The sequence below is a fragment of the Pteronotus mesoamericanus genome, unplaced genomic scaffold, assembly GCF_021234165.1.
Source record: "Pteronotus mesoamericanus isolate MK-2021 breed Mesoamerican mustached bat unplaced genomic scaffold, CSHL_Meso_final scaffold_85, whole genome shotgun sequence".
Lineage (NCBI taxonomy): Eukaryota > Metazoa > Chordata > Mammalia > Chiroptera > Mormoopidae > Pteronotus > Pteronotus mesoamericanus.
Genome location: NW_026555329.1, coordinates 68,015,160 through 68,041,561, shown reverse-complemented (window position 1 = coordinate 68,041,561; position 26,402 = coordinate 68,015,160). Strand labels below are relative to the sequence as shown.

The following is a 26,402-nucleotide window of genomic DNA, read 5'->3' as shown; positions in this document are numbered from 1 at the left end:
GGTGGGCAATTGACAAGACAATTACTCAGCTGGTCCGCAGTCATTAAGGGAGACAGGTTACCTGCTCTTACGTTTGTACTTAATTGGCTACACAGAACACATCCTGAGACATGACTCGAGAAGTCTTACAAGGAATAGTGTAAAAGAGGACAAGCTTATATTTTTACAAATTGAATAATTAAGGGCTGGCAAGAAGCAAGGAGGAGGGGAAGTGGAGTGGGTGAAGTGGCCACGGTTTCCTGGAGGTGGCAGGAAAGTCACGCCAGTTCCCCGGAAGGGACTGACCCAAGCCAAGGCAACAATGGCAGAAAATTGCAGGAAGGACCCGGCAGCAGCTGTAGCCTCGGTTGGAGCGGGGGGCGGGGGGCGGGGGGGAATGTTGTGAGCAAGGCAGGCTGAGTGGCCTCACACATGCGGCCCCTTGCGTCGGCAGAAAACATGATCCGGTACACCGGCAGTCCCGACAGCCTCCGCTCTCGCACTCCCATGATCACGCCCGACCTGGAGAGCGGAGTCAAGATGTGGCACCTGGTGAAGAACCACGAGCACGGGGACCAGAAGGAGGGTGACCGGGGGAGCAAGATGGTGTCTGAAATCTATCTGACACGACTGCTGGCCACTAAGGTATCGACTTCAGACAGGGGGAGGGGCCCACGTGGGTAGGGAAAGGGACCTCCCCACCCCCAAGAGGTGCCCCAGCTGCCAAGCCCCAGCATGTGTGCTGGTGCCTCTCTATCATCCGTGCATGGTGGGCGCTGCTCAGCAGCCCAGCACTCCTTCCGAGCTCAGAACCCCAGAACCCTTCTCAGCCCCGTGTTCCAAGCAAACCCCATCCATACGGCAGAGTCGGCGCGCAGTCCCAGGTTTTGTTTCCTTCTCTTTGCTCTGTCTCAAACACAGAGGCACTAGCTGCATCTCTTCGCATTCTTCTGTCATCCTTCTGAGAGAATGTCTCCTCTCTCTTGGTGTCATATACACTCCAGGGACGGGGATTGGGGCCCTAGCAGTGACCTCTGGGCACCGTTTCTCATCCCGGTTCTGGGGACGTCCTGTGCCTGCAGTGAGTCTGTCGCTCCAGAGGGTGGCCCGGACTTTGGTCTCTGCAGAGCCAAATGGGTAACTGTGCGTTAGCCGGAATGACTAATGCCCAAACAAAACCAGCAGATTGTGTTTGTCTGCTCTGACCAAGTGAGTTGTTCATTAGCATTTGTGGAAAGTGCTAAAATAACACCGCCAAAGGGTGTTAAACCAATCGCGTTGTTGGCAGAGGGAGGCTTGCTTAGGTCCAGTCATCAGTGGTATATCTATTTCCCACGTGCAGAGGGAATTTAAAGCTGTTAGAGACAGATGAAGGGGTGGGGAAGATGGAATACACGCACTTACCCGATTTCACCCAAGCTGGCCCGGCTCCACGCTGTCCTCCCATCCCGTCTGCACAGCAGGCTGTCAAACTGTCATCCCGAGAGCTCCCTGGGGGAGCTGTGTGTGAACTTGTGCCACCTCCCCAGGGCACACTGCAGAAGTTCGTGGACGACCTCTTTGAGACCATCTTCAGCACGGCGCACCGCGGCTCCGCCCTGCCCCTGGCCATCAAGTACATGTTTGACTTTCTGGATGAGCAGGCCGATAAGCATGGCATTCATGACCCGCATGTCCGTCACACCTGGAAAAGCAACTGGTGAGTGAAGGAAGAGCAGGGGGCTAGTCAGGGAGGCTGGCCAAGTTCATGGTCTGGCATGGCACTGGGGCCCGGCCAGAGACACCGACCACTAGGCCAGAGCCTGACAACAAGCCAATCTGTCTGCCGCCAGCTAAGGTTGCGCTTAGCAATCTTAGGCAGAGCTCTTCCAAAGAGGCATGTCCCCACCTACCGAATTTGCTCCTCTCTGCCAGTACATTTTCCTACTTACCAGCCTGTGTGAATATCAGCAGTCTGCAGACATCTCTTTGTCCGGCTGGGGACAGCTGGTATTTTCAAGATATCCCTACATGCCCTTGTAGCATGTTATAGATAAATCATTTGACTTAACATCTGGACTGTGCCTTTTCAGTTCATGCCTCCTGCTGGGGTAGGGCCATCACAGGATGTCCTAATGTCCTTGGGGTGGGAGCACAACCTCTCTCTGAGCCAGTTCTTCTGAGTACTCGGGTACTTGGTTCCTAGAAAACTTCAGTCCCCAGGAGGAAAGCCAGGCAGTGGACAGTACCAGGCTCAGGTACTGTCCAAGGGACACTCCCCTGACCCTCATTATTGCTACCCGGACAAGAAGCAGCGAGTCCAGGAACAATGAGATCTGCACGTTGACTTAGAGTTCATTGTCCCTGATTGGACAGAGATCGTTTCTTTATTCCTGGCCAAAGTTGTAACTCACCTTCTCCCCACTACCTTCTTCCACATTCCCCTACCTTCTCTTTTAAATAAACCTCCCGCTCATTTAGTCTGAGTGGCTGCAATCAACCAGAGATTAGTGCCACCGCTAATGTTAATAATATGTTAATATTTCATTAGGCAGGGGACTCGGTGTGGTGCCCTGGCTTCCCGGTTTGATTTGCCTGTCAGCACAACTGGCTTAAGGAGAGGGAGTGTTGGGGAGAGACAACTATGCAGCAGACATGGACTCTCAGGGCCCCTCCTCCGGGTGGGACTCCTGGAAACAGGAAGATGCGGACAGGAGACTGTATTGGCTGGGCAGCTGGGGGCCTTTCATCCAGGGCTCTGAGCCCAGCTGTCGCGGTCTCCCTGGGGCAGCTGCTGTGACCCCGACTTCCTCCCCCGTGTCATGACTCCCCTTTTATTTCCTATCTGAATTTCCTGGGATGAAACAGGTGCCACTTAACAGTGTCAGAACTCAGTGCTGCCTGCCCACGACCGGCGAGGCACACTTTATAGGAATGTAAATACTTGTTGATGGATTGGTAGTTTCAAATGTGAGGTCTGACTTATTTATAGCATTTGTTGTACACATGTACCGACTGCTGGGAAATACAACAGTTATAGAAATACTTTACTCACTGTATTGAAATAATGTAATTTGAAGAGTTTTAAGTTCTAAGAGGCAAGCCAAACACATAGGAACATTATAACTATTACAAGCAATGAGAAAGGCAACCAAAATAATAATAAAACATCAGGGAAGTGGCAGGAGAGGAGGTGGGGGCAGAGAGAAGGAAATAGCGATCCCTTGCTTGGTGCCACCCTGCTTCCTCACCTGCATCTTGGTGGCCGGATGGAAGCCACAGAATCAGAGAGCCAGCAGAGGACAGCACAGAGGGCAAGCGGACAGGCTTCTCCCAATGCCCAGAAACACTTTCTAGCAACAGAAAAGACTGATAGTTACCAGGCCACCGTGCATGGTGTCTCTCCTCTTTGCCTTTGTTTAGCTGAGTCCCCTCCCAGCAGCACCTTCCTCGACCCCACACCTTCTTCCAAGCCTCACCCAGCTAAGGAACAGCTGTGCACCTTTAAAACTCAAACTATCCAGTGCCATTCCCTCTGTGAAGACTCCCCAGACACTTCCCTCTGGGTAGACTTGGTGACACCTCCCCGTGGCCCATGATGGGCCCTCACATCCTTCAGTTCTAGCACGGACAGTTCTCTTTTCTTTCTTTCTTTTTATTGTTGTCCAATTACAGCTGTCCTCGTTTTTCCACCATTGTTCTTTCCTGCCCTACCCACCCCCACCTCCCACATTCAGTCTTCCCCACCTCTGTTGTCTTTGTCCACGGGTCCTTTATATATGTTCCTTGACTTGACCCCTCCCCTTCTTTTTTATTTTTATCTTTATTTTGTTGCTGTTGTTCAGTTACAGATGTCCTGCCTTTTCCCCCATTGCTCTCCCCTACCCCGTCCACCCCACTCCCACAGTCAGTCCCCACCCCCATGTCCATGCCCATGAGTCCTCTATTCATGTTCCTTTGTTTGCCCCTTCCCCTTCTTTCCCCATTATCCCCTCCCCCTGCCCCTCTGGTCACTGTCAGTTGGTTCTTTATTTCCAAGTCTCTAATTCTATTTTGCTCGTTGGTTTGTTTTGTTGGTTAGGTTCCACTTATAGGTGAGATCATATGGTATTTGTCTTTTACTAGCTGGCTTATTTCACTTAACATAATGGTCTCCATGGACAGTTCTCAGAGCATGTACTTGACTGCATGTCTGACCTCCCCAGAACCCACCAGAGTGCAGGCTCCTTGAGGGCAGAGGATCTGTCTTATTCACACTGTACCGCCATTGCCGGCACAGTTCCTGGGAGGCAGTAGGTGCCAGCTGGAAGAAAGAGGGAGGAGAAGGAGGGGTCATGGTGGGGCAGATGAGGGGCCATGAAGGTGGGCTTACTAGTCAGCCAGCTTGGTGATGAGAAGTCAGCTCCTCTTAAATCGCTCCACTCTAGTGCCTTCACTCTGTGGAAATAAGCTGATGTTCCCAGGTAGGGCAGAGGGGTGTGGCGTCTTCAAAGTCCTACAAATGAATGGCAGAGAATACAACACAAAGCCTAGACTCCAGGCTATTCTGTAAGGTTTGCCTAGTCAATGTGCCTTGTATCTAGCATAGGAAGCAGAGAGTGGAACAGAGTTCACAGCGCCCATCATGGCTCCTCTGACCCCAGAGCCTGTGCTCCAAGGGGAGACTGAGACTCGCAGCCCTAGCTGGGCCTCATGCCCTCTCCAGTGCCAGCCTGCATTGTATCCCTGGACGGACTATTCAGCCTTGCTGATCCTCCACTTCCTGGAAGGTTAATTGGCGGCATAGAGACAGCACTTAAAAACTGTTGGGGCCCAGCCTCTTCTCTTTCTCCAGAGAACTCTCTGGGCCAACTTACAAACCCCCACCCCCCATCTCTCCTGACTGTCTGCCTCTTCCCTCCACATAGTCTGCCACTGCGGTTTTGGGTCAACATGATCAAGAACCCCCAGTTTGTGTTTGACATCCACAAGAACAGCATCACGGATGCCTGCCTCTCCGTGGTGGCCCAGACCTTCATGGACTCCTGCTCCACGTCGGAGCACCGGCTGGGCAAGGACTCCCCCTCCAACAAGCTGCTCTATGCCAAGGACATCCCCAGCTACAAGAACTGGGTGGAGAGGTGAGTGCTGGGCCAGGGCTCCCCCTCCACGGTGGGCAGGGGCTTGCAGACGGGTCATTCACAAAGCCCCATCCTGCAACTGCAGCTCCCACACCCCGTGCACCCAGTATGGTCAGCTAACAAGAACTGGGAAACAGCTAGCCGTGGCCACCCAGCTCTGCTTCCCTCCGTGCGAGGCCCACATCTTAGTGGCTGAAATACTTTCTAGGCCCAGGAAGGAAATATAGTGCCCTGCTCTGATCACTACCAAAAATAAAAAATAAAAAAGACTTCAAGGGACTGAATAACATCTTGTCACAAAAAGGCTGGAGGCCTCTCCCCACCTGCCCCTGTCCATCTGGCAGTTCTCCCAGCGTTCTGTGAGGATGTCATTGTCACTCTGAACAGGTTCTCACTGTCCCAGTCCCTTGACTTCACACCGTAAGCTCTTGATGCCCTAGGCCTTGCAGTCAGTGCATTCTCAGCCCCAATCTAATCACGGTCTCATGCAGTGCACCTGTGACTAGAGGGCACCTGTAAGCTGTGGAGCTGGGTCATCTTGGTGCAAAGCCAGCTCCTGGTAGAGGACATTGTTTGTCTGGACTGCATCAGCGCTGTATGCCAAGCACCTGAGCTAAGCAAAGAGATGACGTTTTGCTTATTTATTCTTGATGGTAGCCCTGGTAGACAAGAGGTCAGGACTTATAACCTCATTTTGTGCCCATGAAGGTGAAGAAATATACATACAGAATGGCTAAGTAATGAGCCCAAGATGACTTAAGTGGCAAGATCAAAGTGACCCCAAACTCAGCTGACTCCCAATCCTCTTTTCTACTACTTATGATACGTTTAGATAGCGCATCTCTGCCAACCTGCATGGTGTCTCTGTGTGAATTCAGGAAGGTGCCCTTCCTACCGGAGGATGTGACCGCACACCAGGGTGCATGGTTTGTTGAGCACTTTTCCATAGTGAACAACCTGCACAACTCTACATGACAGTCCTGATTTTAGAGTCCCTTTCTCTTTTTTCCAAGTAGCTTAAAGACAGAAAACCTGGATGGAAGCTCAGATTCAGTACCTTTTTGAAGAGTAAAAGAGACCAGAAATTGTTCCCGACTTGGCAACCAAAGAAAGACAAAATGAACAGTATCGTTTCACCCCTGGCAGAGAGACATCTTTATACTTGTACATTGCCTGCCCTGTACAGAGGAAGGAACTATGAGGGGCTGGGGTCCTGGACACCTCAGTAACACAGTTCTCCTAAAAATGTTGACTTTTCTTTCTTCCCTCTCTCCTCTGCTCTTTGATATCCTCCCTACCCATTGCTGCTCGTGCATGTGGTGGGCATGCAGCTGTAGCTGTCAGAGAGAAAGCTAACTCTTTTGTTCTTGTATCTGATTGTGTCTGAGTTGCCGAGAAAGGCTCTTACCTTCCGGTGTAGACAGTGGCTCATTCTTCTGCCAGTGGACCTGCCAGGAGCAGGCCCTCCTGTGTGGTCAGCTGGCTCTTCAGTAAAGAGAGAGAGAAAGAAGCAGCATCTGGGTTCTTGGTTATCCCTGCACAGATGCAACGTCTCTGTGATAGGACATGGGCAGGAAGGCAGGGAGCAGGGATGTGAAGGGCTGGAGCATTTATGGAACATCTGTATAGAGGGCACTGCCCTGAACACGGCCACTTAGTTGGAGATCAGGATAATGCATGTGCCAGGCTAATGGGCTTCCTTTCACTTGGTGCTAAATGAGATTTGTGCCGCACAGCTGCTACAGGTCACAAGTAACTCCGGTCCATTTGGTTATTTTTCGCAATGGTTTGATGGCTTCCACTTCTTATCCTACCAGTTTCTTAGCAACCAATGGCACTGTCAGGAAAGCCATTTCCCTCCTGCTTCAAGTCCCAAATTCCTTCTCCTCTCATTCTGGGATGAGGGCACAAAGATGGAGGGATGGGGAAACTATAGTGACAGGTCTGGAGAACAAGCCCAGAGTGCTTCCCACTTGGTGATAAATGGGTCCGTCCTACTCTCACTCCCCAGGAAACTAGCCTCTGAGCTTGCCTGGCTCCCTGAAAGGGGAAGGGAAGTCCAGAGTGCAGAACTTACTCAGGACCCACAGCCAGCCTGGCCTCCCGCTGCCTCCAGGTCAGAAGCACAATGGTAGCACGCCCTCCTTTTGTGGCCAGGGCTCAGCCACCTCTGAATTCACTGCCTGGCTGCTGTGAGCATACAGCAAGCCTGCACAGGACTCAGGCTTAGGAACTCACTGCACCCTATACACTTTTGGAGTGGCCTTCTGTCCCATCACAGCTAAGAAACAGGGTTTATCCCAACTAGCCCTGTCTATCACAGGGGTAGAAAGCATTGGGTTCAGGAGACCTTATAACTCCATTGACTGAACAGCCTAGCTGCTGGGAACTCACCTACCCAGCCCTTGTCCCATTCTTCTATCCCTTTTCTGCCTCCAAACGCCTTGCAGTGCAAATGGTTCATGGCCTTTCTGTAGACTCCCAGTCTCCACTGCCTCCATTCAAGGCATCAGGGCTTTTGCCCATGGCCACATCTAGAGAAAGGAGAAGAACCCCTTAGTTCCCGAGCAGCAATCAGGGGCTACACTCTCTTACAGAGCAACACTCAGCCATGTTGTCGCCACAAACTGGTGTGTCACAATCAGTTGTAATTTCTATTTCATTACCAATAGCATGGTAATGTTCACGTTCAGTAGTACTTTCTTCTCGTTTTAAATCAGAAGAGCCTCAAGACTGTCCCCATGGCCACATTACCCTCACTCAATTGCAGCCATGGGCTTTCCATGTAGGATCGAGTGCAGCGAGTCACAGTTGGCCCACCGGGGATTGGATTAGGGGCGTGTCACACATATGAATGCCATCGATCACATGTGTCAGTGCATGAGAAAGGTTAAGAATTTTAAATATTTAAATATGCCTCCTAAGGAAACCATCTATTCAAAATATAAAGCTGTGACAGTTCACCCTGGGAGCAATACTGGAGGTGAAGTATAGACATTTCATTAACTTGTTCATTAATCCCTGGGTCAAATACGTATGGTATCCATCATGGGTGCACTGGGGACTCGGGATAGATTAGACTTGATCCTTCCCTGTGGCTCTCAGGGTGAAGGATACGCAGACAGGCACTGGGAAAACCCCACAAGCCATCATGGTGGGGCGCTCAGGGATTGAGGTCAGTGAATGATTCACGAAGCGGGGGACATTTGTGCAGGTCCTTGAGAGGCAAGTATCTGGGAACCTTAGAGGCTCAGGCACCAATGTTTTTCACGTCTGCTCTTTGTATTGAGGTGTTCGAAGGGATGAGAACACTTTGTTCTTCTCTAAGAGTTCAGGGCTTAGGACTACCTTCTCGATCCTAAAAGTAGGGATAAGACACCCACGGCCACACACCGGGGCCATCCCATAGCAGCCCACATATGTGGAACACAGCAGACTGGCCAACAGTGGAGACTCCAGCTCTCTGGGCCCTTCTCTTTAGAGCAGCTCACCCAGGACTGATGTCAGACCACAGGGTGCAGACATCCACCTGGCCTGAGCAAATGCAGCAGAGACAGTTGGCTAAGGCCAATGGTGGGGCCTGGACATCCTCAGTAGGCTTGGCTTTGGCCAGCCTGCCAGGCCCTGGCCAGTTCAAGGGGCATCCTGGGGACTTTCTGGAAACCTGTCTCTTCTGAAGAAGGACTCGCCTGCAGGCAGAAATGCTGTAGGAGCAAGTTCAAGTACAGGGGCTCAGGCTGACTTTTCCCTTCCTCATGTCACAGCCAGCTGATAAGAACAATTCTTTGAAGTTCATTAATAGGGCATAATTGTATTCTTTGCGATCAATAAGGTTACTTGGCGGCAGAGCCCAGCACAGCAAGGGCTGAGGAGGAAACGATTGGCACACAATAGAGAGATGCCAGGCAGGGTCATTATCAGGTTCAAGGAGTAGAGGGAAGTAGGGAGCCTTCAAGGCAGGGGTGGCAAAACTCTGCAGGTGGGATGGGCCTACTTAGCGCCAGGCAGGGCTGGGGTGAGGATGGAACAGAAGGTCCGCAAAGCCCCACAGTCATCCAGGGCATTGCACTGTCCATGGCTGCTCAGTCAGTGACTTAGAACTTGCTGAAATGAGGACATGCGGTTGATCCACACGTGGGCTAGTATGTGGCCATAGACAGGCACTGGTCCAATCCAGTGCTTCCACACATAAGCAACAAAGGAGACTTGGGTACTGCTCAGTGTGGGCCTGGCCTCGCGGTTAGAGAGACCATGCAAAGCGGGGCCAGGCAGGGTTGTCACACACGGAGATCCGCACCTCTGCCCTCTCCCGACTCTGCTGAACCCCGCCCCACCCCCACCCCTCTTTCTCACACAGACAAGCTTCCTAAATATTCTCTTCGGAGGAATGGACTGGGCTCTTAGTGTGCTACGAGCCATGGCAAAGGAACAGAGTGTGGACATCTGCGGTCTCCATGGAGACATGCTCCCTAACCTGGGCTCTCACATACCCCTAGGACCGGAAAGGCAGCAGTGGGAGGGAGTCCTGGTGTTTGCAAAAAGCCTAACAGAACTATCCCTCTACCTGCGAGAGGTTCGCAGGCAGGTAACGGACAGGGCAGGAGTCTGCTTCTGGCGATGGTCATGTCCTATCAAGGGGGACCTAGGTTTTCATCCTGGACAGTCTCTCTGACAGAGTGTGACGGCCTGGAGGGATCTTTGGACCCGGCCATGTTAGCAGCGCCAAGCCTGGCCGCCAGCTGTGGAACAGAAGTGGGAGACCTTCGTTCATGGCTTTTACCAATACAACTCAAGAACATAACCTGACAAACACATTCTGCTCAGTGGGCATGGAATCGTGAGGGGACAATGACACAAAGCTCCTTGGGAGTGGCTATGTTGGGAGCGACCACAGAAATCCCCGGGGTCTGGGCTATAAAATGGAGCATTGGCATTTATTGAATTCCAGAAATAGCGGCACTGAGTTGGGGCTCACTCATAGTGGATGGAACTCTATACCTGGAGTGTCATTCAGCTTCCTAAGGAACCTGAGGATGCGGAGGGGTGGGCGGCTGGCCTGGAAGAGCGGGCTCTTCTGGGGCGGAGCAAAGGAACCAGACTGACACAGGACTAGGAACTGAGGCCCCAGGCCTTGTGAAGATGAGGCGGAATCAGGGGGCAGAGGACCCCACAACGACAGAAGGTTGTGCAGGATGGGAGTCCAGGGGAGACCGGGCAGGATTGCCCCTCCTGAGCCCCCAGGCTCCTCTGAGAAAAGCCATTTCATTAAGCTCCTGTCCTTGTGCCTATCTCAACAGCGTGTCACAAGCCCAGACCTCCCGCCAAAATGCAATCAGCTCAACAATGCAGTTGGCAAGTGTGTCTATGCAGCGGGTTCCTGAGGGACAGGAGTGTCTCTTTGACCAGCCCCCTCCTTGCCGGAGGGCACGGATTTCATCTCCCTCCCACAGCCTTCCTCATTTTCCAAACAAAATGACAGGTCTGCAAGCACAGCGGGGCTGTGGCTCTGAGCAGGGCGGCCACCCTGTCCTCACCAGCCAGGGAATCCTCGAGCGGCCAACTGAACTGTCATTCCATTGCAGCCCCTTGAGCCTGATGGCTGGGGGTAGCGCATGAGGGCCAGCCCGTCACCCAGCTCCGCACACCGATGCGAGTGGTGGAGGTGGGGGACCAGGCCTGACGGGTTCATGGTCAGAGCAGTGAGGGATGCAGGAGAGACTGTACCAGGGCCTCTGAAAATACCCTTACAGTTCTCTGATCAAGCTTCAGGTTCTGGGCACTCCCAGGGCCTGCCCTTGGCTCCTACACTTACACAGGTGAGAGCATAAAACTCTGTGCCCCAGATGCCTCATTCTTGTCCTCATCTGGTGACGGTCCCTGCACCCTCCTCTATGTTAGGTTTCGGGCTTGCTTTCCCCAGCATTGAAGGTCCTGCAGGGCCTCCTGGCTGTGCTTCCCCACTGTCCCCACACCCCCCTGCCTTTGCCTTTGCGGTCACTTGGTCCCTGCTCTGTGGTTCCCATCCAGAATGTGCCAGGAGAGGGTCGGTGTAGCTGTCTTTGCGGCCCTTGGGCCCTTTGGTCCCTCATTAGGAAACTGCATGGCTCCCCTCTGGCAGGAGAGTCGGGGTTTGCTGCATAAAATGTCAAATTGCAGAAATTAAAAATGTAAATGCTGGCATCTAATTAACCAGTTGACAGCACTGCACAGCTGCAAGTGACAGTGACTGATTGCCTTCTGCCAGCCTCTCTCCCCACGCAGCCCCCAGCTCCTCCTGGTTAACCCTGGGGAAGGGAGGACATCAAGACAGAGCTGCCGCTTGGAAGAGCCCTGGGGCCTGTGGAAGGGACCTCTTACATCCAAGGGAAGGGGGAAGGGGTGTTAGGGGGACACAAGAGACTAGCTGGACCTAGCTGGGAGCAAAGCCACTGCAGGAAATGCCTCCTCTTTATTCCTGGTCCCACAACAGCCCACGCTCTGACAGCACCTGGTCCACTCCCCACATCCCTTCCCTGTGTCTCCCGCATCTGGAGCTGCAGAAGGCCCTCCCTGGGCAGACCCAGCAGCCCAGATGGGTGCGCGCCCACCATGGTCCCCAGGGGTCACACACAGGCATCCGCTGGCCCCAGACACCATGCTAGTAGTGTCCCTCTCTGCTCTCCTCCATGGGCTCAGCTGCAACCACTTTCTTCCCCACCCCCACCCTGGCAGGTATTATTCAGACATCGGGAAGATGCCGGCCATCAGCGACCAGGACATGAACGCTTACCTGGCCGAGCAGTCCCGGATGCACATGAATGAATTCAACACCATGAGCGCGCTCTCAGAGATCTTTTCCTACGTGGGCAAGTACAGCGAGGAGGTGAGCCCTGCCCTGCTGCCAGGCCAAGAGCACCACCCCCAGTCCCCTCCTACCTCTGCTGGGGAGACTGCCTCTCAGGACTTGGGGCTGAGCTACACAGACTCAGACTAGAAATGTTCTGCTCTATACACTCTACATTCATCTCTGTTCATCTCATATAGGTCAAGTAGCTGTTTCTTTTTCCTGTTTTTCCTCCTATTTCTTCCTTGCTATTTCCTCTCTTATTTTTTCCACTTCTCTTTTATCTAATTATTTTTAATAAGCAGTCCCCTCCCCCATGGGCAAGCCACATGGGATGGGAAGGGATGGGAGAGGAGGGGATGGGAGGGCACGGAGGAGGGAGGGGATGGGAGAGAACAGAGTAGACATAGAACACTTGTCGTGTTCCCTGTTGGAAAACCTCACCTGAGCTCACTGCCTGCTTTCTGGTCAGCACAGAGGTGTCTATGAGAGTTTTCTCAGTCACGCAGGCCTAGACCAAGTGTTCTAGTCCAGGCCTCCTGCGTCTGAGCAGTAGCATAACCACCCTCTCTATGCCCTGGCTCTCTACCTCCTTCCAGCCTTGTCACCAAGAGAGGGTCTATGAACCCCAGGTTAGGGAAGGGGGCCCAGCAGGGTGTACGGCCTGGTGTCCCACATAATGCTGTGAGCCTCAAGTGGAGGGGAAGCCGGCGATGGGCACCTTAGCGAAGGGACCCAATGCCAGCCTGCAGGCCAGTGCTGGCCCAGGACAAAGTCTACCCCTGTCCGTGGCCACATGACAGAAGTAAGGACAACCTAGAGTAGTCCACTGTATGAGTGCAGCTGACTCACCTTGGAAAGAGCAGTTCCTTAGTCTCCGAGGGCCCTTGTCCACAGTTGGTGTTAAAATAGAGTCCGTCTTTATGAAGCGTTGGTGCCAGTAACTGGTGATTCTTGGCCAGCTAAGAAGTTGCCAAGTCTATTCTGGTCTCCCCAGTTAAAAATACATTAACTGGGCCAGGAAATCCAAAGCTCTAGGAGCCTCTCCTCAAGCCTTCAGCCTCCTCCTCCTCTCCTTCCCCCAGCTGTCCCTGCCCCCTCGGATCTCAGCCCCAGTAGATTCACCCCTATTGGTTGCATGCCCCTCCCAGAGCAAACATCATGGGAAGAGTGCTCACGTATGTTACCTGATGTTATCCTTTCTGCTGATGCAGCCCAGAGTGGAGATAGCAGTTCCCACAGTTCCCACATTGCACAGATGAGGAAGTGGGTAACAAAGATGGGGTTCAGAGAGGTTACATGTCCCATCCCAGGCCACCCAGGTGGAAACTAGTGGACCTCTTACTCAGTCCCACATCTGAGCCTGAGTCCAATTCAAACACATTTTTCTGCCCATGCCACAAGCGCTCACTGTCATTGTCCTCCACCAACCATCTGATCTCAGAAAAGGCTTTGGCAGACATTATTCATTGGGCATCAATGACCAATACCGCTTAAGATATATTAAGCTTCCAGTGGTATTTATTTTTTCACAGACAAAGTGAGGCCAGATGAGTTAAGATTTTCCTTTATTGGAGGAGGAGATGGAGTTTCTAAATATCCACAAAGTCACATTCCCCTGAGACCCTGGGGTATCAGACTGTCTGAGGTTTAACCTGCAGGTAACTGGAGCATCTTCTGCTGGAGCAGTAACACTCCCAAGAGCACGGAAGACAGTGTTGTCTTACATGGTCAGTAAAATGTACACATTTATTCAGACAGGCCAATGTGTGTGCCGACTTGCTGTGCTTGTGGACAAACAGGCGCCCACACATTGTGCTCGTGGCCGGTGCCTACCACACTCTCCACCCCTGTGTTTACCCAGCAACTTCACGTGTGCAGCTCCACATGCACAAGTTTTCCTCCTGATGACATCCCCGATCTGCGCATACCCGAAGCACATGGACATATGTACACAAACTAGTAACCTCCCTGTTGTTGTCCCTTCAACAGATCCTTGGACCTCTGGACCATGATGACCAGTGTGGGAAGCAGAAACTGGCCTACAAACTAGAACAAGTCATAACCCTCATGAGCTTAGACAGCTGAGAACCGTCCTTCCAGGGCCCCCCTGGAGGGAGGGACACACCAAGCCGTGCCTCAGTCTAGATTATCATCTTTACCAAGTGCAAGTTCCGACTGGCGTCAGCAGCATCCCCTGAGCAGCGCTGTCTCTCTCTCTGCCTCTTTCGGCCTCTCCTTTCTTCCTAGATAGCTTCTCTTTCAGTTGCTCAGCCGACACAATTGAATCAAGCCACCAGCCCTCAGCTAGTCCAGGATGGCCAGTCCCGCAGTGAGGGACCTGACCAGAAGATTCCAGAAGGGGCTCTCTGATCCTGCTGACCCCATGTGTCAGCAACAGGGCCCACAAATGGATGAGGATACATGGATAGAGGACGTTTCTATGCTGCTATTTCACCCTCCACTTCTTGAGAGCCCCACATGGGTCCGAACCTTGGCCTAGAGAAGAGGCAGTGAGCTCAGTATTATCTTTGGTGGGAAGACATCACCTGGCTCTCCCATCCCACATTTCCATCTATAAGGGGTCAATCAGTGCTATGATCCCTTTGCAACTGTGAGAATAAAGGCCACATCGCCTGCGTATGTCCGGAGTTGGGGTCAGGGAGTGAGGAGTTGGGAGGTGTTCTGTGAGCTGTCTCTCACTTGGGTTGGCAGCTAGAGGCCTCCTTGTCCCCTTCCAATCTCCTTGGAGCTCTTCCAAGTGCCCATAGGGACCTGCCTTCCAAGTCTTCTTCCCTGCCTGTGGAAGGCCAGACAGAAGACAGAATAGCAGTTACGCTCTACCACGGGGACAGTCCTAACCTTAAAATCTGGCTCATAGCAGCAGAAATGTAACATGCAGGGGGAGAAGAGGAGAGTTCATCTACTCTGGAGGCAGAATTTGTTGTTTGCCATTCACACTCCCAAGTGCAAATGAATGACGACCATAGTCATAGGTGTACCATTGCCAGATCCTCTGTGTATAGAGAGGGCATCTCCACCCCCCTTGGCCATTGCTCATTGAGGGTCAACACAAAATGCAGAGTCCATCCAGGCACCCAGGAGGTTCTACTTCCTGCTGTCCCCGTGGCTCCATCTCCACCATCCTTCCTGAGAACTCTCCAGAACGCTGGAGCAGACAGCCTCGCCTCTGTGCCCCCTGCAGAATCTGGTGCCATTGCTATGCAGATGACTTTGTCACTGCACTGTCCAGAAATCCTCCTGGGGAATTATTTCATCAACATCTCAGCCGTGTCTTTAGTCACTTTCCTCCCTCATCTCTTAGCAGTCATCATGGAAAGAAATGCACTCAAGCACAGCCTCATAGAGACAAACCAAAATGCCAGCCAAACGCAGCCCTGGCCTGTCATGTCTGGGAGGGCCGAAAGTCAAGCTGAAGGATATGGCCAGAAATGGGAGGAGGAACATACAAGTGACCTCAGCCCTAGCATCTGCCTTTCCATCTGTCCTTACATCCGTGGATACAGCATTTTAGCCAGCCAGATAGATGCGTGCTCAGACATGGCTCCTAGGTGAGCAGGGGCTATAGTGAGAAGCGCTCTAATGAGTAATGGAAACCTGGAATGTCGAGGGGACCTTGGAGGCTATCTGGTCCAGTCCCCCACCACAAGCAGAAATCTCTCCTGGCAGCCCTGGTTGTACACCCTGGGAGACAAGGAAGAGCATCGTTTAAGAAGGGATTGGGCATGAGTCTTGCCTTCACACCCCCAGCATCAGACATCATTCCCTGCCATTCACTCAAAGGAGCTCCACGTGGAAAGGGAAAGGAAGCACATCATTTCCAACAGAGTCTACAGAGCATCTTCTAGTTCAAAGAATGCTCACCCCTTTGGATATGACTATGTGTGCATATGTGTGAGCTCATGTGTACGCACTTGTGCACGTGTGTGTGTGTGTCTGCCCCGGGAGTAGACAGAGAGCTCAGAAAGATTTCTTGTCCTATGTAGGGGGATTTTGAAATGTTTCTTTCCCTTCTCTACCCTCGCCCATCAGTTCATCCTGCAGGCCCAGGACATTTCAACTCATGCTTTCTATGCTGAGTGCTGGCAGGTGGAACGAAACGTCACCTGCCTGTAGGAAATCAGGGTGGTCACAGGCCGAGGGAGGCCTGGACTTGACTGGGGGTCCGGTGGTGATGACCCCAAGCAGGGCATCACGTGGCATCAGGGAGGACGTATATGGTGGAAAAACTCAAGAAACCTAACCAACAGGACAAGGAGAATGGGAAAAGATGCATGTCAAGGAGGGAAAAAAAAAATAACCAAAGGTTTTGGCAAATGAAATGCCAGGCGAAGAAGCATGGGATTTCTACCCCTGATCATTTGATTTTCTCCCAGGAAGCCAGGAGCCCTGGCAGGCCAAGAAGGAAGCATGTGGGAGGCGGGCTGAGGAAGCAGCCCGGCCGCGAAAGTATTTTTGCACATGTGAAGAGTTGGGGAGGAGAGAGACACAAACATATTTAACACAGATTTGCTGAATGGAAGCTGTGTGTGCGTGTGTATGTGAGTGTACGTATGAGTGAGTATGTTTTGACTTTTAAGTTTTGCACAGATAGAGAAAAAAATGAACAAGCAGAAAAAAAAAAAGACTGTTATCATGGATCTGCTAAAGCTTTTATTTTTTACTGGATTATTATTATTGGTATTGTTCCTTTGTCGGTACAGAACTTTTTTTTCCATGTTTTTGTTATAAGAGAAACTTGGAACACCTCAGAGAAACATAAAGGTCAGGAAGAAGGGGAGAGAAGACGAGACAAGTTTCCTCACTCTCATTTCTCCTGAGGGAAGAGTTTGGGCAGATTTTATTTTAATTGGTGGGATGGGTTGTTGCTGGTGCTTTGTTTGCCCTCAGTCTCTGTGGCCTGCTTGGGGACAGAGGGGACAGAGAAGTAGGACAGAGTCACGCAGAGCCACAGCCCATCTGGCCCGTAAAAGTTCTTTCCTTTTGCTGTTTGTTTGTTTTTCATTTCTTTCATTTGATGCGCATGTGATAGGTTTCGAAGTAAAGACAAGGCAGCATTGTCAAAAAGCTGCCCTTTCCCCAAATCTTTCCAAAACTCCTCTTGGAACCTCTGATCTCTTGGCAGGCCCAGGCGGCATGGGCACCAGATGCAGTCCAGGGGTCGGGAGGTCCCCTCGAGGCTTTCCTCTCTGTTGCAGTTCATTAGCAGGGTCACAGTTCTGTTTAAGGTGGGACCTTTATAAGACTCCGAGAACTGGGCAGAGAACAGGGGAGGAAAGGACACCCTTCCTTTACCTTTCCCTGCACTCCCTTCTGTACCTTCCGCCCTGGAGACCACCAAGGTCAAAATGGTACCCGGGATGATGCAGTCAAAGAAACTGACCTGGATTAGGTGGGGGATTTAAATTGGAGGGAGATGGGCTGAAGGCTGGTAGGGTAGGAAGTGGGGGAAGTTTTGTGGGGTCCTGAACATGAGAGAACGGGTGAAGAGAAGCTGAGAAAGGTAGCTACAGGCCGGCCATTTCTGGGGGGTGGGGCACAAGTCTACCCAGCTATGGGCTTTGCCGCTCTGCCTTGCTTGTAAGGAGAGCCCCTGACACTTGTAGCTAACGAGAAACAGTGCCATTAAGTGAGGTTGGCTGTTGTGTCACTTACTTCCTCAGGAAAATACTTTTACTTGCCTCCTTCCTTCAGTGTGGTTTTAAATGGGGAGACCCCCTGAGTGACCCACAGGCCAAGGTACGTTCACACCCCCAGAGTGGCATGCACAGCCACGGGCAGGCCCGGGAGCCCGCGGGCCAGCCAGTGTGGCCCCAGATGTTGGCGACAGAGGCGTTTTCAATGCATCCCGAAGTCTGAGGCAGACCACCCAGGACTGCGCCCAGGCAGAAGCAGGAGCTCTGACCCATCCCCTCAGTCCCAGCTCCCACCTCCCACTCTGGGGGTCATGTCCATGTCCTGTCCCATCACTTCCCCATACCAAGGTCCTTGTGCTCGTGTCCCCCTTGCATGTCTGGCTTCTGTGTGTGCCTGCCCTTTGTCCCACCTCTTGCCTACCTCCTGCGCGTGTAGCCCCTGCCCGCTGAAGTGCCAGAGTCACGGAGCCCGTCTGTGGGCAGCTCAGTCCTCACAGCCCAGCCCACCGACTGCCCCAGGCCCACCCTGAGGACCCCTGACCCACCCTCCTAATGCTGCCTCCCTGTGTGGTCGGGCGCCCTCGTCCAGCCGGGGCCCTGTGGGCCCCCATCGGGGGAGCCACAGCAATGACCTCCCAAATGACCTCCCCTCAAGGGCAGAGGCAAGTCCTGCTGATGTAGCTGAAGTCTAAACAACCACTTGCTTTGACCTAAAAGGAAGCCCGTTTCCCGTCTGTCTCCTTTTCTCCTCTCTCAGGACTGAGGGGACACTTTTTTTGGCTTCCCAGGATGCAAAGTGAAATACTCAAGCTAATGAGGGTTAAAGTGAATTATTATTAATGAGAAACAAACACTCCCGGCTCCCTACGCCAGGGAGGGAAGGAAGGCGCGGGGAGGTGCCCTACAGGCAGCAGGCCCACTGACGTTTTCCCCTTGGCCCTCCCAGGAATGGGCCGCCCAATGTGCAGTCACAGTTCTGGTCTCCGAGAAGCATTTCTGGGAATGAATGACCTCCAGGTACCAGGGTCCCCACATGCCCCTGAGAAAAACTCCCTCCCCCAGCCCGCTCCCCGCCATACATACACCTCAGGCAGATCCTGGCCCTTTCCTGGCCTTTCCCCTCGTTCCTAGTTCACGGCAAGGACCTCTACTCCGCCCCTTGCTCCTTCCGTCGGCCCTCAGGACAAGCGACTGAGGACCCCTGACCCCCAGCTCCTCCCTTTTCCTTTAAATTGTGTGTGGGCTGTTTATTTGGGGTTTTGTAGTTTTTATTTTTTATCTGTATATTTTAAGAGCTCGAGATTAAGGAGGAGACCCAGGTGTGGATATAAAGTCCAAATTACTGGCCAGGAGGAGTGAAACAAAACTCCACCTGTGACTTCCAAGGGCCTCAGGAGGCCGTCGGGGCCAGGGGATATAGGCTCCCCATGTCGTTCCAGAAGTGGTCAGGACATTTCCTGGCTGTGGACATGCCAGGGGAAGCGTCCCCTGTGGCTGCTAACATTCTTGGTGCTTCCCCAGCCCCTCTGGTGGCTAGAGCCAGCGCTGCTGCCCTTTCTCCTGTCTCCCGCTCCTGCCACATCACCCCCAAGGTGTAGCAAACGAGCGCCTTCTTTCACAGGTGGGAGGCTGAGGTACAGCCACAGGTGACATTGAAGAGGCAGCTCCCGAGAGAGGCTGGCCCATTGCAAACCTCTTCAATTCCTGGTGCTCAGAGGTTGGCAAAGCCTTTCCCTGGAAAACTAAGTGACCACTCCTCTTTTTCAGAAAGGAATCTCTGCAGTGAAAGCTTCAGACATTCAAGAGAGACTTTTTTTTTTTCACTGAAAGTCTTTGCTCCCTAAAAATTATTTTTTTATTAGAAGGGGTATCCAACTTTTTAAAATATATAGGATTTTTTTGTTGTAAAAATAAAACATACTTATTAGAGTACCAATTAAATTCCTTGAATAGACCAGTGACTACCCCAAAGCAAACTTAAAGAAAACAAAACAAAACAAAACAAAATTCCTAATGAATAAAAAGGAGCTTTCTATTTGTATTGGCAGAGAGGGTGAGGTGGGCCTGGGCCAGGTGTCCTGGGTCCAGTGGGCCCCACATTCCTGCCACTCCACCCCCTTACAATCTATCCAGCTTCGGCTCTGGCTGCTGCTGATGTCGCTGAATCCTACCCATTTCTCATCAGCTTCCCCTAAACTGCAGAGAGACCCTGTGAGGGATTGGTCATGGAGGAGCCCCAGTGCCTCCCTCAAGAAGACACATGCTCTTAGCAAGTAGACAGGCCTATGCAGCTCACCTTCCATGGGTTTCTTTACCTGGAATTAGAACTTCTTTTGTTAGCATCTTTGATCTTCTGACTCAAGCACATTTTGTAGAGGATTTATTAAGGAGCAATGCAAAGGGCACTAAGAAATGGAGACCACGTTACCAAACAGGACTAGTGAACGCAATTCAGGCACATGACCAAGATGGGGTATGTGTCCTTGTGTATTCTCCTCTCTCCCGTTCCTTTCCTGATGTTTCCTGTCAGCTTGTTGGCTCGTCAAACTTTCTATCCTTTAAAAAGAAAAGCTAGCTTACCTCAAAGAATCTTGTTTCCATTTGGAAACCAATGACTTTTTGTTTTGGTGTGGACAGCCCTCCCCTTCATCACTCCCTGCCTGGGCCTGGTGGCCTTGAGAACCAAGGTCCTGGCTATGTATATGTTGGCTGCCCTGATCAAGACCAAGAACCCAGGCCCTGAGATGGGAAGGAAAAATTGAATGCCGCTGCCCTCCTCCCCACTTTAGCTTGTAGGGACCGGCCTATCTCTTCCAGCGGGGTCTTGATGAGTTACCGTAGTGACCAGCAACTCCAGGGTACCACAACAGACAATGGCTCAGTGAGCCAGGCGTGAGGGAGAGGACTCTGCCTGGTTAGATGACCCTGAGTTAAGTCTCCAATACTAGAGGGAAGAGGAGGAACAGGAAAGGATGAATGGGTGGTTTAAGGAACAAGAAGGAGACTTTGCATCTCAGAGAGTCCACTGAAGGAGGTAGGGCAGGTCATTCCTGCTCTGGTCACCCCGTTCCAGCCCACCCCACCTCTGTTTCCATAAAGCTCCCACCTTGAACACTGACCATGAGAACAGAGCAAAGCATTAGACAACAGTGTTATAATAAGCCTCAAAGATAGGTGGGTGAAATCTATTAGAGGATGAGGGTCTTCTGGTTTTGATTTTTAAAGAAGAGTATCCTAGTAAGATTTAAAAAAAGATTTTAAAAAAAGTTTTTAAAAAGGAAACCTATGCTATTTCAATTGGAGCCCAGTTGTAACTTGGTAAAGGCAAGCTCCTGTACCTTTGTTATAATTAATTGTATACCTGTGTATGTAAATATAAGGCATTCCTATTTTGCAGTTCAGAACAAAAAAAAAACTTATTTGTAATATAGAATAAAGTTTATTAAAAAATAATAAAAATGCAGTTTGGAATTTGGGCTATTTCTTTTTGTGACTGGCTGGAAGGGGGCGGGGAGAAGGTTGTCCATAATCAGGCAGTGATGGTCGACGTGTTGTAGAGATATAGCACCTTCTCTTTTTGGCTATGTGATGTCTAAACTCAATCACCAGAGATGCATCCTTTTACCTAAGGCTCTGTCCTCGGTTACAGAGCAAATGTCTCCAGAAGCACTGATGCTTCAGGATAGGGAGAGACCGTGTTACCAGCCAGGGCTGTGGTCAGCAGACATCTCTTCTGTATAAAGCACAATCAGCCTCCGAATATACAGCCCTCCAGGTGCACGTTAACCCATCGATTTGCCCCCTGAGAGACACAGGGTGCCACCCCTGGTATAAGGCTTCTTGGCAAGCTACACCTAGTGTAAATGATTGTATCAGCCCTCCCACCCCGCATTGATAGAGTATGGAGATCTTGAACCCAGTTATGTCTCCAGGGTCAAAATAAGAGAGGGAGGAAAAGAGAATGAAATGGGTGGTAGCAGAGGAAGGGAGCAGGGAGGAAGGCAACACTTCTGCCTGCCGCAGGCTTCTGTCTGTGGCCCTTGCTGGCCTCCGACAGGTAGTGGGGGGTGGGGAAGAGGGAAGTGAATGCAGGCCCAGAAAAGCTGTGCCCTCTGTCTTTCATTCAGTTGGCTGCCCTTGGGCATAGACTTTCCTTTCTGAGCCTGAGGTCAATGTATGGAGAAGGCTGAGCTGGACATCTCCATGATATTCCAATGTTCTCTTATTCAAAGTGAAAACTTGGAGAGAAGAGGATCAGGAAGAGAGCAGGTCAAACAAAGGAGAGATAGATGCATTTAAAAGGGAAGAGGAAGGAAGGTAGGAAAGGAGTGTGGAAAGATGTAAGACAGACCCTGGAGGTACCCAATGGCTGATCAAACTCCCAGCATGCCCCCCCACTGCCCCTATCTCCCTGTTGCCCCCAACCACCTACCCTTAGGCTTCTCCAGCCTTCAAAGCAGAGGCCCTGGGGGCATGAGTGGAGAGTGTTCACTGGGATGGGACTTCTGGGGGCCACAGAGAGAAAAGTCAGGAGGTGACATGGTGAACGACCCACAGGGGTGGAATCCTAGCCTTGCCTGCAACACTCCCTTATCTTCCTGTTGACATATGGGGCAGCGACCCAGGAAGAAGCCACACTCAGCAATGAGACTGGCAGACGGCCCTGTACAGCCAACGGTGAAGGAGCACCTTCAACCCATGTGGGACCGCATGGGAACAGACAACACCTAGGAGGAATTAGTGATCAAGACCTAGCACACACTGAATAGGTTAAGATCAATACAGTAGTTTTTGTTTTTTTGTTTGTTTGTATGAGTAGTTCAGACTCACAGGGACAGTGTAATTCATGAACAGAAAGATGTGTCTCCCTTCCCCTAAATAGTGAGGCAGGCTGCCTGCGATGGTGACCTCACTGTGACAGTTCAGACTGGGATTCCACACACGGTCAAGTTCCTGCCATGTCCTCAGGCTCCTTTATCATCACTGTCAGCCACCATGACCCACAGCAGATCCCTTCTCTGCGACTCTTTCCTTATCCATAAACTGAAGATAGTTCTAACTGTTCTATGAAACCCAGGGGATTGTGGGAAGAGTAGACTAAGATAACTAAACTGAAAAAAATACAGTGCACAGTGAAGAGTCATACATGCACGGAGAATTGTTATTAGTCATAAAAATGATATTGTACAAACAAAACAGCATATTGAGCCTGGGACCTCAATAACAAATTTCGAATGTATGCTGTATTAGCCAGCTTGGGCTGCTATAGCAGAATACCTGAATGGGTGGCTTAAACAACAGACCTTTATTATCTCACAGTTTTGAAGGCTGAAAGTCCAAGGTCAAGACACTAGTATTGGTCTCTGCTGAGCCGTCTCCCTCTGGCTTGCACACAGTCAGCCTCTGTGTCTTCACATGGTCTTTCCTCTGTGCATGTGTGGACAGAGATCTCAGCTGTCTCTTCTCATTAGGACACCAGTCCTGTCAGATTAGGACTCCACTTTTATGACCTCGTTCAACCTTAGTGACCTCCCTAAAGACTCTATTTCCAAATTCAGTCACACTGGGAGTTAGGGCTGAATATGGGAGGGACACAATTCAGTCTACAACAGATGCCTTATTTATTCATGGCTAAAAAGTAAATATCTGAGACCTTATGAAATACGTATTTGTTATTGTTAGACTGTGAGATTGATGAAGTCAGAGGCTATATCAGTTGAATTTATGTTAGCCAAGCTTCACAAGTGTCGATCATGAACGGGTGGAGACAGGAACAAAGGAAGCAGGAGTAGGAGAAAGCTATCAGCAACAAAGTTGGTCATGGGGTTACCTTCTCCACTGTAACATGTCCCAAATTATTTTCCAAATTAGGCCACACCTTTTCCATGAATATTTTATCTTTAGCAAACAATTCCTCAAGTGGCAGCCTGTGGCTCTCTTCTGCAGGTGAAGACAGTAGGTGTTGAGGTCAAAGCCTCTCCCTGGTTTGGTAGAGCTGCTCCTGCGCCAGAAGGGTAAATGGAGGCAGGAAGGTCACCTCCGCCCCAATCACCTTCTCTGAACCTGTCCTGCTTTTGTTTTAACAAAACTCCCACCTTGAACAGTGACTCAAGCCTGCACCTATGGGTGAAGCTGACCAAAGTCATTGTCAAACATAACCCAGAGATTCTATATACTTAATTTTAATCAATGATCAACTGCCAGCAAAGCAGAGAACTCATCCTTACTGGAGGGAGCAACCACATTCTCCGCACAAGTCCTTGGCCCAGGGGGCAGCAGCCTTCAGGAGGCCACCTCAGATGTCAGCTCCTCGGGATGCCTAGGAAGGCTCGTCCATACACAGGTGCTGGCTCTTCTCAGTAGCACCTATGCTGCCCAACTCTAATAAAGGCCGGGTGGCCCCTCTAAGTTACAGGCAGGGGAGAAACTCACACACCCCAACAGGAGGGGGCCTTTCTCTCCCTGTTCCACATTGGAGTAGAGACCTGGGCCACTCCCCCACCTCTCAAGTGCCCCACAATTCCCTGGTGAAGCCCATCTAACTCTAGCAAGGCAAGGGCAGGGCCTGGGGGACAGGAAGCAGAGGAATTCAAGAAGAGGATACTGGCAGATCAGCAGGGATGTGCACCACTGACTCACCAGGGCATATCTTGTGTCCCTAACTAAAAGGACCAGATCATGATGTCTCTCTCAGTGTGCCTGCCTGCCCTGATTCAACTCCACAGGGCCCCTCTCATTCCTTTCCACAGAGTTTGCCTCTGCTTTGTGTATTCCTGTGGGCAACACAAGCTGGATACACCACGGACTCACACCTGTTTGGACACCTTACCTGTCTGGACAGTGATGGCTTCAATGCCGAAAACCAGTTTCCTGACCCTCATTTTGGAGCCTGAACACATTCTCTACATAAAGTAATGGTGAAGACCCTGCTCATCATTGTCCTGCCCTGTTACCTGGAGCCAGTTCCTCACCATCTCCACACTTGGTTTTCTCATACATAATAGTGAAAATAGTGATACCTTCCTCATGGACAGTTAGTGAGGGGATCAAGTGAGGTAAGGATTATAAAACACTGAGAGCAGGTCCTGACATCATGTAAGTTTTTAATGATAGCTCTTAGCCTTGAGTGACAGCCTCCTGAAGAAAAAAAATACCCACATTTTCTCTGTAGCCCTGCCTTGGAGCATGGTACCCAGCATAGAGTTGTTGCTCTAAAAATCTGTCTGTTAAATGAATGTAGTAGTTGGTGCAAAAATCTCTCAACAGTCCAAATCCTGAAATGCAAGTATAGAATATAGCTTCCCAATAAAATATAGAAATAGGTAACTAAAAATAAGTGCCTGAGGTGAGGGCTTGGGAGCCGGTGGTTTATTTTGTCGGGTGGTCCTGAGAGCAGGAGTTGGGGTAGGGAAGGGAGGACAAGCCACTTTGAGGGTGTATTTTCGAGCTGGTGCCCACTGTGGGCAGGGAGACTCTATCCCCCTTGGGCCTCTAGGACCTGTAGAGCACACCTCAGAATATGACCCCTGGCTCTCATTGTTCAAAGGTTGCCCATGGGTTGTTCATTCCTTCAGAGTCCTCAGTTTGCAAGTCTGTAGGAATAGCTAAGTGATCCCCCACAGTGACCCCTGTGTTAAAACCAGAGGAGCCCTGGGGCAGAAGGCAAGCAGCGGATGTGTCTGTCCCTAAAGCAGAAGCTGTCAGTCTACACATGTGTGCCACCTGGTTGCGATGGCAACAGTGGGAGATGAAAGGCAGGTCAAGAGGGTCTGAAGTGGGACACAAGGGAAATCTACAACACAATATAGAACACTTTAAAACCCTTAGGAAATCCATGATTGAAGCTACACTCACCTCCTCCCAGGACCAAACTGGAATTACAACTAAAATATAGAACAATCACCATGAATAGCCAGCAGAAGATTAGTTGGAGAGAAGTCTTATAACCAAGGATTTACATAAGAAGCCACTTGAGACTGGTAGGAAGGGTGGAAATGTAAAAAGGATGCCCACAGGCGTTGGTTAAAGTTCTGGAGGCATATCTCAGCTGCAGGGGCAGTTCCCTCTGAGAAATGTGAGGTCTCAATCCCAAGCCAAGCTCCTCAGCAAGAGGCATCCACATAACACCTGGCTGTAAAAATTGGGGATTCTGTCTGCCAGGGAGAGATGGGAGTCTGCAAGAGACACAGGTGCCCTCTTAAAGGACCAATGCACAAAGTTCAATTCATAGCCACTCACCCTGGGCTATAGCAGAAGGAGGACAAAGTGGACCAGAGTCATGTGAGGAGAGACTGGGGTTTGTGGTTCTGGGGAGAGAGCTGAAGGGACAGATGTCAGCATCCCTGTGCTGAGTCACTCTCCCACGTGGCAGGCCCCATCTTCTTTGAGTGGAACACTCCCTTGCTTATGTCATTGGCCTGGGGCAATCCAGTACCTCCATCCTCCGGACTCCCTATCACTCTACTCTGCAAAGTTTGCACTCTGCTGAGAAGTCAGTTGCTTTGGCTGGGTTGTAGAGGTCTGGGTAGACTCAGGAGGTGTCAGTGACTGAGTTATGTGGCTTTAGGAAGGGGGCCACTCCCTCATCATCCTTCATGTCTGACCAGAACCTCCCCCTCAGTGGAGATCAACTAGTCCCCCTATCTTGGCTCCCAGCAACCCCACGTTGCAGAGATCAAGCTCCTGGAAGAATCTGGGACCCGGGATGGACTGAGTTGTGTGGTTCTAGGACTGGGACATTTTTCCCTTACACACCCAAATGATGTAGAGTTCTCCCTTCACAGAGCCAAATATTGGGCATTTTAGGCCTGATAAACTCTGCTTGTCTTACTTTGATGACTCCCT

The 26,402-nt window shown here is 51.1% G+C and overlaps 1 protein-coding gene across 2 annotated transcripts in view; it reads left to right on the top strand.

Moving 5' to 3' along the window:
* PLXNA4 (plexin A4) overlaps nucleotides 1–17,978 on the top strand; it is a 408,310-nt gene extending 390,332 nt beyond the window's left edge. For both annotated transcript variants that reach the window (XM_054564675.1, XM_054564674.1), the window contains 5 exons: nucleotides 434–624; nucleotides 1,509–1,678; nucleotides 4,866–5,078; nucleotides 11,790–11,940; nucleotides 13,894–17,978. In XM_054564675.1, coding sequence (XP_054420650.1) covers nucleotides 434–624; nucleotides 1,509–1,678; nucleotides 4,866–5,078; nucleotides 11,790–11,940; nucleotides 13,894–13,989 — 821 coding nt within the window. In that variant the 3' untranslated portion in view covers nucleotides 13,990–17,978. The remainder of the gene's footprint in view (nucleotides 1–433; nucleotides 625–1,508; nucleotides 1,679–4,865; nucleotides 5,079–11,789; nucleotides 11,941–13,893) is intronic.
* The last annotated feature ends 8,424 nt before the right edge of the window (nucleotides 17,979–26,402 follow it).